This window comes from Orycteropus afer, unplaced genomic scaffold, assembly GCF_000298275.1.
Source record: "Orycteropus afer afer isolate SDZICR_OR568_19922 unplaced genomic scaffold, OryAfe1.0 scaffold00054, whole genome shotgun sequence".
Classification (NCBI taxonomy): Eukaryota; Metazoa; Chordata; class Mammalia; order Tubulidentata; family Orycteropodidae; genus Orycteropus; species Orycteropus afer.
In genome coordinates, this window is record NW_006921641.1 from 6,621,397 (window position 1) to 6,639,201 (window position 17,805).

Genomic DNA, 17,805 nt, shown 5'->3' on the forward strand with positions numbered 1-17,805 from the left:
GGTGGGTTTGAACCGCCAGCCTTCTGGTGAGCAGTCAAGTGCCTTAGGCACTATGCTACCAGAGCTCCTAGAGGATGGCATAGCACCAGGCAATATTTTGTTCTGTTATACATGGTGACACTATGAGTTGGAATGACTTGATGGCATCTCACGACAACAATAGCAATAAAAACCTGGCCTTGTTGAGGGCCTGGCACTCTGGCCCAGAACGGGCTGAGGCACAGAAGTTTGTCTTAAGAGAGTCTCTGAGTACCCAGAGGGTCCATGGCAGACGGCTATGGTGGGATGGGCCCTTTCCCACACACTATCACCTGACTGGCCTCTCAGCTATGCAGGGATCATAAAATCTCTTGAGGCCAATTGCCTGGCAGCAATTTCTTTCAACACTGTACTATTTAAAGTTTCCACGAAGTGGCAGGACATCCCCTCATGCAATGGGTGGTAGAAAGCCATGCCCTCAGGGCTCTGCTTATCTGTCTCCCATTCACTCTCCAATCCAGACATCTCATCACTTCATCAGTAAATATCTTAGTGTGATTCTCAAAACTGTAAGAACTCTTTCAAAATAGAATCACTATGCCAATTTCACACTTAAAAAGTAATTCCTTAACATTATCAAATAACCATTTCATTTTTTTAACAGTTTATTCAAATAAGGACCCAAAGAAAATTTACACATTGCATTTGATTAAAGTGACTCTGAAGTCACTTATACTCTACAATTTCATCACTTGGGAGCTAGAAAACTTCTACAGAGAGAAACTTTCCCGTTTCAACTATTTACCTTGAGATATATAGTTCATATGGACAAAAGTTAAATGCTAAATTCTTTCCTTTAGTTGCCAGATTCCAGAATTGCAAATTGGTTATCTAGCATCTTCTAAATGTATCAATGTGTTTTACTTATTTTGGCATCATAACTCATGGCTTTTACCATATATGGTGCATTTGCATGCATTCCAGTTACTATTCTTATTAATGTTCAAAGTATCTCTCTTTGGACAATGGGAGCTTCTTTAAATTGGCTCCTCATCCTTCTGACATGACTTTAAATGTCTTGGCTCACCATCTACCTGTCCTGCCCCATATCTGAATCATTTGTCCAAGAATCCATGGTTCCTTTTGGTGGAAAATGGTTTTCCATTATCTATCCGGGCATCAGGATGCTCATTGCTACTGAGTCAGTCATTGTTTCTGAGCATTTTCAATGGACAGAGCTAGCTAGCAATTCCTTTTTAAATAAGAAGATACATCATATTTTGAATTCAAATTTAGAGTACAAAGTTTTTAGTTAACCTCTTTAATCATTTTATATATACATATATATTTGTACTTCATATATTAAATAAAATATGTATTTTTTACACTGAAAATCTTGGTTCCTAGCAACGTTATAATTGCTCAAATGCTTTATCTTACACTACAACAAATGTATTAGTTTCAGAAAATAAACCAAGAATATCACTAGCAATATGACAATAATAATTTAAGGTTTTTTTTTTTTTTTTTTTTAATCTTTTTGTGTTTAGGATTTCTACTATTAGGGATATACATTATAATCACCTGAATAATTCCACATACTTGACACAAATTGGGTTTTTGTGGTGTAGTAAATTACATGGTATGGCTCTTCTACCAATAGTCTTTATAACTCCCACTGGATTAGTGGGTAGGATCATGCAATTTAAATTCCTGATTGTTAATGTCACCCACCTGGAATATTTCTGTTGGAGCAACACAAAGTAATCTCCTGGGAAAGTTCACTCTCACTCAGGTGTGTAGAACTCTGATGTTGGCATTGGTTCGTTCTGCTACTCTGCCAGGCTCAAAATGAGGCAGAAGGAATCTCACTGCTGGCTGAGAGAGACACACTGTTGAGAGAAAGATGCCTGGCAGAAACTCCCGGCTGAGACAGCAGCAGTGGAATCAAGAGACATGAGACAAAGCAGCAGGCTTAGCTGGCCCACAGAGGCAGAGGCCAGGCCAAGGAGCCAAGGGCCACAGAGGCATGTCTAAGGGCACAGCAGAGGGGAGATTATCTTGACTGAAGAACTGTATCCTGAGCGTGTTCCTGAACTTGAATCATAGCTTATTGCTTCCTTACTAATCTCCATAATCTGTGAGTTCTCTGTGGCCACTGCAGCGAAGTATCGAACCCAGCAGAGAGATGGTGGGTGCTGTGGGAGGGACGGTTGGTGTTAAGGCTGGTAAGAGGGCTGGAGGGTGGTAGCATGTCTGGCCTCATAGGAACAGGCCTTGGGCTACTTATGGTGATTCTGCTTTCCTTTTGTGAAGTTAGAGGAGGTCAGAAGATGCTGTCTTCTTGCCCCTTTAGCAGTTCTTTTATTTCATTTTCTGCTTGGTTTTTAGATAATGCTTTCTCCATTTTTAAATTTAATTTAAAAATTATGTAAAATAGCATCATTATTCCAAAGTCAATTGTATAAAGTAAGATATACTCAGAGAAGTCTATCCTTGTCTCATCTATTCTGTTCCCTCCCTCCTCATATGCAGCCATTTTATTTTATGACTAATATTTTAAAAATAAGCATGTATATTTGAATTGCCCCCACCTTCATAGATAAAATATAGCATAATTATATGTTGTACTCCACCCTTCCTTTTCAACATGACATCACTCCCACAGCAGTATGTATAAATGTTCATCAGTCCTCTGCACAGCTGCACAGACTCGATTCCCCTAACCCACTACTACTGAGTTGATTTTGACTCATAGTGACCCTAAAGAACAGAATAGGACTGCCCAATAGACCTTGCAAGGCTGTAATCTTTACAGAAGCTTCATCTTTCTCTTGTGGAGCAGCAGGTGGCTTTGAATCGCTGACCTTTTGGTTAGCAGCTGAGCACATAATCACTGTGTCACGAGTTCTCCTTAATCCCCTAACTACATCATGGATTATCCCACCAGTCCCCTACTAAATGGGTATTGGGTTGTTTCAGTTTTACAAATAGAGTTACAACCAACAATTGTGTGCATACATCTTACAGTCTTTTTTTTTTTGGGGGGGGGTAGTATATTTGTGGTATAGATTTCTAGGAAAAGGGTAAATGTGTAACAATTATTTTTTGGAAAAAGATCACCAGGCCTTTCTTCTGAGGTGCCTCTGGGGTTAGTGGTTTAACAGTTTGTTTCATCCAAGGACTCCATAGTAGTTATGGTGTTGTTGTTATGTGCTGTCGAGTCGGACCCAACTTATAGTGACCCCTCCTTGGGTTTCTGAGGCAGTATCACTACAGAAGTAGATGGCCCCATCTTCCTTCTGAGGAATGGCTGATGGGTTTGAACCGCCAGCCTTCTGGTTAGCAGTCAAGTGCCTTAGCCACTATGCTACCAGAGCTCCCCATAGTAGTTATAGTCCAACCAATTTCCCTTGAAAGGTAAAAAAGCTTTCAATACTCATTACTTAAGTCTCAATGATCTATGTGGAGACAATGATTGAAGAACTCTTCTAGACCAAGTTGTTGATGAGATTGCACATGCACAACTATGGAGACTCTTAGGTTCCCAAATGTCCCCTGGTGATGACAGAGAGGCTGCTGAGGCTCTTTGAATCTCTCACAGGGTCAGGCAGCCTCTCTGGAAATCATGCTGATTTTCCCCAGTCTCTGCTGGGAGTTTTGGGAAGCTAAATAGTTGTCAACAGTGGATATTTCATCCTATTCTCAGTAAGAGTCCTTGATTTCTGTCATAAAATTCATCTCTCTCTCACCCTTCATCCCTGTGGTCCAGACTGCACTCCTGTCTTCAGGTGGTAGCAAGTGATTCAGGGACGGTTCATCAGAGCATCATACTCCGGGACAAGAGTGGTCCAGGGATTAGACTCAGCTGCAGGATGTGTGTTGAGCCACTGGGAAAGCAGCATCCCCTTCTTTCCCACCAGGCTTAAGCATGAGAGGACATAGAGCTGTTGGCATCATGCTACTATATGGATCCTGGGAATAAAGTCAACACAGGCAGGAGAGCAACAGCTGACTCCTCAGTAAATTACTTTTAAAATGCTCCTGCCTGCAGGGTGCATGGTTGTTTGTGTGTAAAATTGCTTCTGTGTACTCGCTAGAATTTACTAGAGGATATTTGAAGTACCTCATCAGAGATCCACCTTCCAGAGGGAGCTGCTTAAGCCCTTTAAATAAATTTATCAGTGAAATGAGTCAGGGTCAAGATTTGTGGGGGCTGGAAAGCCTACGTTCTTCACTCTCCCCTTTACTTAAGAGTATAAGAACCCTGCAAGCCCAAGGGCCCAGTCCTTAGGAAGAGTAGTCGGTCTGCTTACTTTTGTCCTGTGTGCGTGCCTCTTTCCCAGAGCGAATACCGCGTGTTCCCCTCAGATGCATCTTTCATGCACAGTGCTCTTTGGAGAACTTGTAGAATGGGGCGTTGCAGAGCTTATGCTGCTGAGATTCTGTAACTTCTGTGAGTCTGTTGACTAAGTACATTTTTATATATTGGTCAGGTTTAGTCCAAGATTTTGTGGCCACCACTGTTGCTATGAGTCGGATCTGACTCGACGGCATGTAACAACAAAACACTCGTCTGTCAGTTTGTCATACTCTGGTGGCTTGCATGTCACTGTGAGGCTGGAGGCTAGGCCACCAGCATTTCAAATACCAGCAGGGTTACCTATGTGGACAGGTTTCACGGGAGCTTCCAGACTAATACAGACAAGAAAAAAGGCCCAGCGACCCACTTCTGAAAATCAGCCAAATAAAACATTATGGATGACTGAAGATTGTCCAACCTGCTTATATTGGACTCATCATCAGGAGGGATCAATTGAAGAAGAACATGATGTTTGATGGAGCAGAAGGCCAATGAGGGTGAGCGAGACCCTTGGTGACATGACTGAACCAACAGTCACAACAACAGACTAGTAATTGTGATGATGACACAGGATGAGGCAACGTTTAGTTCTGTTTTACGTAAGGTCACTATAAGGTAGCCAGTGTGTGTGTCTGTGGGGGGCACAGAGTCCCACTGGGAGTGCATCTAACAGTTGGCAGTGGTAATAATCACTGTAAGAACTCTATGAAATGATTCTACTTGTGGAATGATCAAACTGCCTTCAGCAGCAGGGCTGAACTGAGAGATGGAAGAAAATCAACTTTTGATGACATTCTTGGAGCCCTAAACCCAACTGCGACCCCTGGACTTTTTAGAGGCAGGCAGTACATTTGCCTTTCGGTTTAGGCCATTCCCTGCCTACCCCCCATACACACACATATTTGTGAAAGAAGAGTCCTACTTGATCAGCACTCCCTTATTTCTACATATTTTTAGACCGTAACAACACAGGAAACCAAGTAGCACCATAAGCTAACGTTCTTCTCATTCCTGCAAAAACAGAAATGGAACACACATGTGAACTCTATTTAATTCGCTCCATTTTATTCTGGGATGTATATTACAGATAATACAACTCACAAACATACCAGTGGACATTGAAAACTAAGGCCATTCTGTGAGTTATTTTTAAAACTCAGTTGTTTTGCACGTAATGCTGTTTTAAAAAAATGAATTACGAAAACCAAGATTCTTTTATGAAATAAGAAATTATGGTAGGTACAACTTTAGGACCGTATCTAATCTGAAGCTTATCGTGTGACAAACCACTTTTGCTTTCTCTAGCACAAGTAACAGCTATAAGGCAACCGCTACCTCAGCATCAAGTGCTCTTCACCAGATGTTAGCACTAAGTAGTGTTTACCCAGTACAGTGACCAGTGTTTACAAACCATTTTCCTCCCAGTGAGTAGCTAAAAAGAGACTTTTACCTAAGAAATATATTGCAAAATTCTTGGAGCAAGAAAAGAAAGGGACCCGTAACTAAGGCACTGGAAGCACATTATTTATATAAAGAAATGTAAACAATTTAACACCAACAGGCTCCCTCTCTTAGTCTTAATATTGTAAAGGGGCACACGGGCATGGTGGTCAGGCAAGTGTTTGAAGTTGAGTAAAACAGTCTTCCTTTCTGCAGAATTCAATCTTGGCAAGTGCTCCCAATACAAGATTTCTGGATAGTGCTGTTGAAATAAACTAATATCAATGACTCAAATGGAAACTGTTATTTCCCCTTAATCTGCATCTTAATAGCATAAAAAACAAGGAAAGATTTCATGAGGAGCTTGAAATTATGAGCTTTAACATTTACTTTTCTTTTAGTCCTTTGCTATATTCTTCTAATGAACTTTAAAATTCTTGGGCTTGTTTCATCAAAGATGAACCTATTCAGGGCTTTACTTATAGGTTCATATTTTTAAGAATAATGGTTCATGTCCTATTTTAAACCACACATGCTTTATTTAAAACTTCACAGAATGGTAAATCAAAGATTTAACAATTGGACCAATAGCATTGTAAAAATTTCAAAGTCCATTTGAGTTTACCTTCAAAGGACTGAAAAGGCAGTAAGGAAGGGTGAGTGTCTAGTTAATAGCTGGGCCAGCAGCGGCTCTGGGTCTGGAGGGATGGGGAAGGAAGGTGTGAAGGGGTAATTCCTGAGGCCAATCACATTGAAAAGCTAAAGTAACTTATACTTGACATTTTGGCATTAATTTAAAATACTTCCAAATCATTAACTGTGTATTTCTTTTTATATGATATTTTTAAACAAAAGAAAAGCCTTTAACATAAATAAATGTGTAGAGAAATGCAAATAGTTTTGATTTAAAAAGAAGCCTGATTGCAAAAACCCAAAAGCAAACAAAATCCTCAAATGGGACTTTTCTTTTTGAAATCATTTCTAATTCTTAAAGCATGTACAACATCGTTATCACCCACTTTTAGTGCTTTATAATTATGAATTCCAGGTAGGTCAAACAAAACTTGCATTTATGTTTTTAATTAGTAATTTTTTTTTTTTAAAGTCCCTTTTAAAGATTTCAGAAAGTGAAGGAGGGTGGACAATAAGTGGAGATTACATCCGGAGCAAGGAGCCATGTGAGCTTAGAGGGAGGGCAGAAATCAATCACAGTTTGGACCAGTTGCATTCTAAATGCCTTTTGGGTAGAAGGCACAGCTTTTCTCTTCTATCCAGGACAAATGCCATACTAATTGTTAGACTATTTCTGTGTTTCCAAATATAAACAAAGGAAGTCTGAGAGAAACCTAAATTAGAAACCTCTTTTAGTAAGGGAGGAAAAAAGTTAAAGAGGGGGGAACTTTAAAAACTATGAGGCTAAACAGCTGGGTTTGGAGATGTGCATAATAACTAATTAGTGACTCCCAGAAGGATTAAAAACAGCTTGTGAGGGGCAGTTAAATATAGGTTGGTGAGTTTCAATAGGGACACTAGTTTATACCCTTCCAATAAAAATGATGTGTCGACAGTGTTCTGTCCCAACCAGTACTTTCTAAAAGAACCTGCTCTGTAAGTTTACCTTCCATGGCAATGCACGATTCAATTGTTGGGTAAAAGTTACCATCATGCAAAAATAAGGTATAATTAAAGAGAAGGCATTCATGCCAAAAGAGTACACAAAAGCAGTCAGTAGCTTTTGAGGCTGGTTCAATGCAGGAATAAAGCTGACAGGTTTGCTAACAGCTAACGACTTTCAATTGCCTCATATTTTCTGCTGTTCTGACCAGCATTCATGTGACATGAAGTAAGGAGTAGTGCACAGCTCCAGTAGAGTGGAAACAATGAGGATACATTTCTTTTGCCTCAGGAGATTGGTGCTGTTGGCTCACTAGATTTTCCATCGACTCTAAATGACAGGAGTATTTAGGAAAACAACTGGTCAAAATTGGGTTTAAATATTGAAAGAGGAAGCCTGGGACTAAAAGACAGAAAGAGAGATGTAGACAGATACCCTCTTGCTACATTTCAAAAGGATTCATTTCTGTCATATCCGTTTGGTTTTAAGAGTAAAATGTGTCAAGGCTACAATAATTGAAGATAAACCATTACCGCCCTGTCTGTAAGCAGTTTTGCTGCTGCTGTTTTCATGGCAGACGTTAGATACCCATGTATTTATGTAGAAAACATAATAACCTTCCTTTTTAAATTAAGTTTTAAAGAATTATTTCAAAAGATACACAACTTCAAAGACAGTTTCTGACTGCTATAACAGAACATTCTTCTAACTTTTCCTTTAAAAAAGTATGTGACTTCATGTATACCATTTTTAATGCAGAAATAGCTACGCCTGCCAACAAGTTATAAGGAAACCAGCACTAAGCATGCAAGATTAAGTATAAGTGAAGAACTAAACCACATTAATTCCTACCTTTCAAAATTCAAGCTAAGGTTTCCAAGTGAAGAGCCTGTGGTTGCTCCCTGAGACACATCCAGGTCTTATTTTTCCATGTGAAAAAAAGGGCACAGGTGGTTTTCTGATGCCTAAGTCAGCACAAGTATAATTGCCAAGATTTCATGAATGATGAAGGGCTTCCTATCAAAATGTTGATCAGTTTAAGGACAGGGATTTCAGTTTTCTGGTCTTCAGGAAGAAGGATGGAATAGGTTTGATTGGCATAGAAAGGAGTGAGGGCAGTGCAGAGAGAGGGAGTCCTGGGTACCGTGTTCCATGGGAACCGGGAGGACGGGTGCTTACCTTGGTGAGGTGAGGTGACCTGGGCCCATGCTCACAAGGTCCAGATCTGCCTTCTTGTCTAGAAAGTATGCTAGGTTATTAGATTGGGCCTTTAAGAAAAACTTGTGTGTACCATGTCTGTTATAAGCTTGATGACTCTTTAATATTCTGGCCCAAGTTACTTCACAGCAGTACCTCCCTGTTAAGCAGTATTGAAATTACATTCAGAGATTTAAAAAAAAAAAATCACATGTGTAGCAATATATATTTTTTTTACCACAATATCAAGTGCAAAATATCTTTAACAAATAAGATGGTAATAAGAAATATTTGACATTGTCATGCAAAAATGCATCTCAGTTTACAAAGGTTTAGAACTTCTCCAAAATAGCCCCTAAATATTTTACATTGTGAACCTTACAATCTCACTCATTTTTCTTTGCATTTAAATGTGGTTGCTTGTGTAAAAAACGGTAACATGCAAGTTCAATGATCTCTAGTCCACCAAATATTCTCTCTTGCAGCACGAAGATTACAATAGAGATTATAAAATACCACCGAACAAGGCTGTACAGATAGATGAGCAGGCACATTGCAGGGCTGAACAGGGTCCAGTACAGTATGGACAGCAATTTGACCACAAGGACCCTGAGCTCAGACTTGCAAGGGGGAATTACACTCTGTCCAGTGAAGAAAAAATTCTTCTCCCTTTGATAAAAAGAACGGAGTCTCTCTTCTTTCTCTTCCCACCGCTTGTGGCACCAGAGCTGAAGGTCCTCCTTGGATGTAGGGAGGGTGTCGATTGGGTATCGGCGGACGTGAAAGTGGATTTCCTTGGGAAAGTTTCCATTGAGGAGGTGCTTTTCTGTCTGAGGAATGTTGTGAGGATACGCCACAGTGATGTCATGGACAGCATCAAGATTCTTACCTAGGTTTTAGAGAAGATAAAAATACAGATGGAGCAATGATCACTTGAGGTGGTGATGCTGACTCAGATGGCAAGATAGAGCCAAACACACTGGACATCATGACAGATGAACCACGATGAACAAACAAGGGCTATAAATACTGATGTTCCTGGGCACTTGGGTATTTACCAGTCATTTTTAGTTTTGTTTTTCTTTTTCTTTTCTTTCTGCTGCTTGCTGATTACCACAAAGATTGTTAGAAAGAAATTCTCTTCACTTGGAGAAAACAGTAACCTGTCATTCTAAAACTAAATTGAAAAGTACATTTACTCAGATTTGATTAACCATTAAGGGTACAGGACCAGCCTTTTCACATCAACAGGATTCGCTATTTTGATACCTCCTATTAATAGTCCCTCCTCTCCAAATTAAAAAACAAAACAGAACAAACAAAACCCTTTCATCTTTAACCCATTATTACCATGATAATTACTAGAAAGAACAATTTAGAATCAGACTTGATATAAAGTGGTCAGAAATACAAGAAAACTTTCCTTTTTTTTCACATGTATAAACTGAAAATGTGAGCAAAATCCTGACTTGGTATATTACTATCCTTAGCAAACTCATGACTAATATTAATTTGGACATAAGTGTTTTCAACAATGTCATATGCCAGATGCTGGAGACAGAAAGGTGAGTAAAACATGGCCCTTCACCCCAAGAGGTTCACAATATAATCAGGGAGACATGCATGCATAATATCCTAAATAGTACCACATGGGAAAACATAAGGGCACCAAGAAGGAAGTGTCCACTGTTGTCTGAGGGAAAGGGGTGGGGATGAAGGAGGAGAGGAAGCTGTAAGGCAGTGGGTAGAGCACAGTGGGTCACTAAAAGGAGGCTGGAGGCATATGGTGAAGGCCTTCATACTGTCATCGTTCAGACAATGAACTCTTTTCTGTAGATGGTGAATAACCTTATAATAGTGGAGAACCATTTAAGGATTTTAAACAGAGCATGAGCCAGGATGTTTCATTTCAGCAAGCATTACCCTGATGGGCTCCCCGGGCAGTGCAAACACTTAAGCCTTTGACTATCAGCTGAAAGGTTGGCAGTTTGAACTCATCCAGAGGTGCCTTGGAAGACACCCCTGAGAATTTGCTTCTGAAAGATAACAGCCTGGAAAACCCTGTGGAACAATTCTATCTGCACATGTGGGGCTGCCATGAATGGGAATTGACTTGATAGTAACTAACCACCACCATCACTGTGGGGAAGTAAAAAGAATGGTTTGAAGAGGATCAAAGACAAGACAAAATTATTGTGGTTAGCTGCCATAGAGTTAGCCCCGGACTCCGGGCAACCTCATGCACAGTAAGACGGCTGTGATCCACAGGATTTTCATTGGCTGATTTTTTGAAGCAAACAGCCAGGCCTTTCAACTTAGTCTGCAAGCTCCATTGAAACCTGTTCAACATTAATAGCAACACACAAGCCTCCACTGATGGATGTGTGGTGGCGGCACTTAGGTGCAAGGGCCAGAAATTGAACCCGGGTCTCCAGCAAAGGCAAGAATTCTACCACTGAACCACTACTGTCCACAGACAGAGCTAGGCAAAGTAATTAGATGGATGTTGCAATATTATAGGCAAGAAATGAAGAGGAGTTAGGACCCAGAGGAAGATACGTGTCCTGAAAAATTAAAAGAAAGAAATGACATGACATAATCATCAACTGGATGTGGGAGGATAAGGAGGAGAGAGCCTAGGTGTTTCAGGCTCAGGGGACTGAGTGGATGGATTAGACATGTAAGAGAAGTGTTAGATCTGGAAGGGACCATGGTGATCACTTCATCAAACCCTGCATGTGAAGGCCCAGAGAAGTTAAGTATTTCCCCCAAAGGCACACAGAGTGTTGATGCTTGGTATCTCAATATTGATTTCTCCCATACCATGTTATCTTCAATGAGAAACTTTTGATGTGGATTTTGATTTGTTATAGAACTACATGATACAGACAAAACTACTCAGTAGTAACAGAAATCAGAAAAGTGATTGCCTGTGGAGGTGGGAAATGCTGTGGTAGTTAAGGTTGTGTGTCAACTTGACTGGCTCTGGGTTTGAGTGGCTGGGCAGCTGGGTGTAGTTATTTCCCATAATGAGACTGGTAGTTAACTCCATGGTGGAATCTGCTGTGAGCAGCTGCCTTAGGAATGTCGTCTGCTCCCAGTATATAAGCAGCAGCTTTGATAAAGGGCTCTAGCTTTTTGGCACATCTGTATTCTGCATTTGGCTGACTCTTCATCTTAGTGGCCTATCATGTTGTCTGCCAACCATGAGATGATTTCTGGACTTGAACTAGTGGCTTGATAATTTTAGGACTGTGCCATTTTACCTGTTGACCTTGAGCTTGTTAGTCTCAGCAGCCAGCAGGTGCCTGAGTGAAGAGATGCCTCCAGCTTCAGTGGGCTGGGAGCCAGAGGCAGAGCTGAAGCCCAAGGTCGAGGAGCTTTCACCCAAACCCCAGAGCTAGCACTTTGAACTCAGACTTCTAGTCTCCTAAACTGTATGAGAATAAATGTCTGTTTGTTCAAACCATACATTTGTAGTATTTTCTGTTAAAGTGGCACTAGTGAACCAAAATAAAGGGAGAATGATGACACCTTCTGGGTGACAGATATGTTCCATATCTTGATTAAGGTGTGGAATACATGATGTTTAAACTTGTCAAAATCATTAAAATGTACATTTACACTCTATTTAAATTTCACCTCAACAGTAACAGTACTAAAGATGCAACTTTTCCCTTTCATCTCATGTTTTACCCTTTCCAGGGAAGCTATTAGGTTATACCCACCCACTGCCACTGAGTAGATTCTGACTCATAGCAACCCCCCAGTGGGTTTCCAAGGTTGTAAATCTTTATGGAAGTAGATTGCTTCATCTTCCTCCTGTGGAGCAGCTGGTGGGTTTGAATGGTCAACCTTCTGGTTAGCAGCCAAATGCCTTACCCACTTACGTCTTCTGTAAAGGTTTATTGTCAGTCCCCATTAAAAAAAAACAAAAACACCTCTCAACAAGACTTAGATTCAAAACTGGAGGGAATGCTGTGTATTGTTTATATGAGGGGGCAGAGGGGCTGCATATGAAAGGCTCGTGGAAGAAAGCTTTAGTGGCTGTGTTGGAATGGCTAGCGGAAGACAAAACTGGACCTGTTTGGCTCCAAAGAAGAGACGTGGGTCCAGTGGTTAGAAGCCACAAGGAAAAGCTTTTTAACAGAGTTGTCAGGAAGTAACGTGTTTACCCTTTGAGAAAAGGCTGGCTGGCCGCTTGCCTGGCATGCTCTCAGTGGAATGTGCATACGGGAAGGTGGGTTGTCTGATCAAGCATCCAAGAAAGACCTACTCTCTGCACCAAGCATGATTCATCTCTTAAGCTGGTAATAACTCATCTGCATTAAAAATCAAGCAACATTTTGTTTCTTATCATTAGTCATTACTCCATAGTAGGGAAAACTCTTCCTTGACTATACAAGCTAATTTAATATATCATCATACCCTCTGTCTCCAGGCCCCATGGCCCACATTCATTTATGCCCACCAACCCCAATCATTATCCTTGTTCCAAATGCTTTACCCCAATCATTATCCTTGTTCCAAATGCTTTACATCGACTCCTTCATTCCTTTTCCTACTTCCTCTCACAATGGAGAAAATAAGATATCTGCACCTTTTGTCACTTGCCATGGCAACTATCCCCTATGATTTAAAACTGAATACACATTTATCTCAAAAAACAAAACAAAACAAAAAGAAAACCTCTGCAATCAATATTACTACTTTCACCTTCTGCCCAAACCCTTCTCCCTCAATCAAGGTCATGGTCTTTATCAATGTTACTTTTCCACAGCCTTGACCAATCTCGTTCCCCCATGCATTTCCTATCATTTTTCTACTTAGTCATTCTACATTACTTTTCACATTTAATATTAAAAGCTATTCTTATGTCCCAGCCATTCTATCCTAAGTGGTTCTTAACTTTTATCAATTAAATCCCAAAAAAGGAAAATCACCCAAACCAATTGTCATTGACTTGATTCCAGCTCATGGTAACTCAAGTGTGACAGAGTAAACTGTGCTCCACAGGGTTTTCGATGGCTGATTTTTAAGAAGTAGATTGCCAGGTGTTCCAAGGTGCCTATGGTTGAGCCTAAACTACCGACCTTTTCATTAGCAGCCAAGTTCTTAATTGTTTGTGCTATCACGCAGTATTACAAACTCGTTTCAAAATGTAAGAAAGGTTTCTTACTAGTATAATTAAGGAACTAAATTGCTCCCTGCTTTCTATATTCCTCTTACTTGACAACCTTTTCAGTAGGTTATGTGTGTGTTTGCAAGAGCAAGTGTACACACACACATGTGCATATGCTTGCATGTCTGTGGGATTATGACTACTCAGTATACAAATAGCAAATTGAGACAGTGATGGTACCATTTATAGAAATGTTCAAATGTGAAAAACTCTAGATTCACTGCAGTGCAGAGAGCTCAAATCAGACTTGTTGTTGTTGTTATGTGCCGTCGAGTCAGCCCCGACTCACAGCGACCCCTTCTTGGGTTTCTGAGGCAGTTATCACTACAGAAGTAGGATTGCCCAACCTTCCTTCCGAGGAGTGGCTGGTGGGTTTGAACCGCCAGCCTTCTGGTTAGCAGTCAAGTGCCTTAGGCACTACACCACCAGAGCTCCATATTATGTATTCAATAAACGTTAGCCGCTGCTATCATCGTTGTTTTAATTGTTAGCATGCTAGGCTCCAACTTACGAACTTTAGCTCCTGTAAGTCTACTGATGCCAGAACCATTAAAAAAGTGCCAAACTCAGTGCCATCGAGTTGACTGGACTCATATCGACCCCTCCTTAGGTTTCTGAGGTGGTAGCTCTACAGAAGTAGATTGCCCAATATTCTTTCCAAGGAGTGGCTGGTGGGTTTGAACCACAAGCTTTCTGGTTAGCAGTCAAAATGTCTTAGGTACTACGCCACCAGAGCTCCTGATGCCAGAACAGTGTGGGGAAAAACTGCATTTGAATACCTTTTCTCTACCAATGTCCATAGAACTATTTGCTTGTCCCCTGAAGACACAAATTAGGGACCTCCTGATTTAAACTTCTGACTCAAAGACAAAATGCTTAAGCTACTGTCTTCTAAAATGTCAAGAACACTCTCTTTCCCTCAAATACACAGCTTCCTTCCATGAAATATTTTTTTCAACTCCCTTCAAAAGTCCAGCTCCAATCTCAACAGTTCTAAGAAGAGCCTTCTGCAAGAACGTAGGCCCGGAGTGGGCTTATTCTCTGTGAACGCTTAAAGCACATGCACTGATGTGCTTTGGGGCACTCACCTGCCATCTGGCACTATTATTAGAAATATACACAAACTCCTTGTCTCCCAGAGGAGCTATAAACACTTTAAAGGCAAGGGCCATGTCTGCTTCTTCAGAACTTCAGTTAGCACAATGCCCTTCACACACTAAAGAGACTCTAGAAATGCTTGTTTGGCCAACATTTTTATAGTCTCTTATCTAGAAATAGGAGCTCTGGTAGAGCAGTGCCTCAGGCATTTGACTGCTAACCAGAAGGCTGGTGGTTCAAACTCACCAGCCACTCCTCGGATGGAAGGCTGGGCAATCTACTTCCAGAGTGATACCACCTCGGAAACCCAAGGAGGGGTCGTTATGAGTCGGATACGACTTGATAGCAGTAGGCTTTTTTTTTTTTTGATCTAGAAATACGGGCAATCATAATAATGCCTTCCACACTGGTTGTTAAAAGGATCTAGTGAGCTAATGTACATAAAGCACTCTGCTTGGCACATCAAACCAAAACCAAACTCACTGCCACTGAGTCAATTCTGACTCATAGTGACCCTTCCTTGGGTTTCCAAGGCAGTGTCTCTACAGAAATAGATGGCCCAGTCTTCCTTCCCAGGAGTGGCTGGTGGGTTCGAACCCCAGCCTCCTGGTTAGCAGTCAAATACCTTAGGCACTATACCACCAGGTCTTAAATGTTATCATCTATTACAATTGCTTTATTTAGTCAATGAAACGAACTTGTTTCGTGATTATTTTTCAATCTATGTTCTATGAATTCTTGGTTTTGTGAAAGAACTACACAATCTGGGCAAGGGTTGATGGTGTTCACCTCACAAATAAGTAACATTGCAAAACTTTATTATAAATTGCTTGGAATTTAGAGCTTTGGAATGATATAATTCAACAAAATTTAAAAACTATTTCTCTATATTAGAAACAAGTAAAGAGCAATATTAATATTTATTCTTAAGAGTAATGTTAGAAACTGAAAAAGGTAATAGTACACTGAGGAAAAGGAAATTGGGGAGAGAAGACAGCCCATACCTTGAGCTCATTTTCCTGATGTTCTAATTCCGATGTCAATGGAAAAAAATGTTGCCCAGTCCACGTTTGGTTGCAGATTGGATCACTGTGATCCACAGAGTTTTCACTGGCTGAGTTTTGGAAGTAGATCACCAGGCCTTTCTTTCTAGTCTGTGTTAGTCTGAAAGCTCAACATCACAGCAACATGGAAACCTCCACTGACCAGCGACCAGTGGGAGGTATAGCTCTGGTAGTGTAGTGCCTAAGGCATGTGACTGCTTACCAGAAGGCTGGAGGTTCAAACCCACCAGGCACTCCTGGGAAGGAAGACTGGGCAATCTACTTCCATAGAGATACTGCCTCCAAAACCTAAGGAGCAGTTACTACGAGCTGGATTTGACTCCACAGCAATGAGTTTGTTTTTTTTTGGTTTGACTGAAAATGGAACCTGGGTTTCCCACAGGTAAAGTGAGAACTCTACCACTGAACCACCAGCAATGCCCTCCAGGGCTATAATAATATATTTTAAGAAAAAGTATTGAAAGAAGTTCCTACAATTACAAAGGATTTATACTGCCTCTAAATCTTTTGTTCTTTAACAACAGTAAATTTTTCAATATACAGATTAGGATGGTTACCATCAGTAAAAGCTATTTAAAAAAGATCTCACTGACTTTTAGTAGTTTTTAGACCACGGCTTTTTTATTTTTAAAAATTTTTATTGTGATTTGGGTGAAAGTTGACAGAACAAACTTCTTTTCCATACAGCAGTTCATTCATATTTTGTCTCATGACATTGACTGCCATTCCCAACATTGTAACAGCTCTCTTCCCACTTCCTCCCCATAGTTACCTCTTCCCTTTGTCCTTCCCTCCCATGCACTCCTACCCCGAGCTGTCTCCCTGTGCATACACTGCCCAACTGTTCTCCCATGACTGATTGCTCCAAGTAGTGTATCTACCTGATGTAAATGTTCAGCCCACATGCTTGTCTCTTATTTGGCTGGAAGCCACAAGAATGAGTTCAATTCTAGACCTAAAGGGTAGCTAGGGACCACAGCCTCAGGGGTCTCACCAGGCTCTGAGACCAATAAACTTGGTTTTTTATTTTATTTTTTATGATCTTGAGTTTTGTTCCACATTGTTCTCCCACTCTATCCAGAATCTCTTACATAGATTCCCCCTTTGAGTGGTTGACAGTGGTAGCCAGGGACCATCTAATTCTTCTGGTTTCATGGTCATATAGGCTGAGGACTGATGGTCTACCAGTCCCTTGGACTAACTGTGTCCAAGTGTCCTTGGTCTTATTAATTTTTCTTTGCTCTGGACAAGGAGAGACCCATTGTTGCATCTAGATGGCTGCTTGCAAGCTTTTAAGACCTCAGTCGCTACTCACCAAAGTAGGATGTGGAACAATGTTTTTGTGTTATGCCAACTGAGCTTGATGACCCCTGTAACCTTGGTCCCAAGCCAACAGGTCCAACTACTTGCTCCCTCTGGGTAGCTGGCTGTGGTCAAGAAGTCACTTTCTCAATGGCTTAAATTACAAATGGAGATGTTACCTATCCACTTGTAATCTGGCTAGATATGGGGCTTATAAAATGGATTTGTTTTGTTTCAGATACTGTCTACTGGAAACTTCTCTACTTTTCTGTTTTATAAAGCTAGTACTCAATGTCAAACAACCACACACACTTAGATCCACAGTTGTTTCTTTGTTCCCTGGAAAAATAGAAAAAACACTTAATACTGCAAATCTAGGGTAATATTTTAGTCTCGGACTGAGAATGAGGACATTTTGAACAGTTTATTCATGTTTAAGTAACCAAGAGAAGTTTAAAATATTATGACTGGATTTTATAAATGCAATATCTGGAAGGAAGTGTCTACAACCACATCAAGTTGAGCCCATGATTACAAGAGTCCTGCTTGACATAATGTAAAAGCT

General features: G+C 40.6%; 1 protein-coding gene across 1 annotated transcript in view; it reads right to left on the bottom strand.

Annotated features, from left to right (window-relative positions):
* Positions 1-8,980: 8,980 nt before the first annotated feature.
* Positions 8,981-17,805, bottom strand: part of LCLAT1 (lysocardiolipin acyltransferase 1) — a 200,226-nt gene continuing 191,401 nt past the window's right edge. The window contains exon 5 of the mRNA XM_007938810.2: positions 8,981-9,483. Coding sequence (XP_007937001.1) covers positions 8,981-9,483 — 503 coding nt within the window. The remainder of the gene's footprint in view (positions 9,484-17,805) is intronic.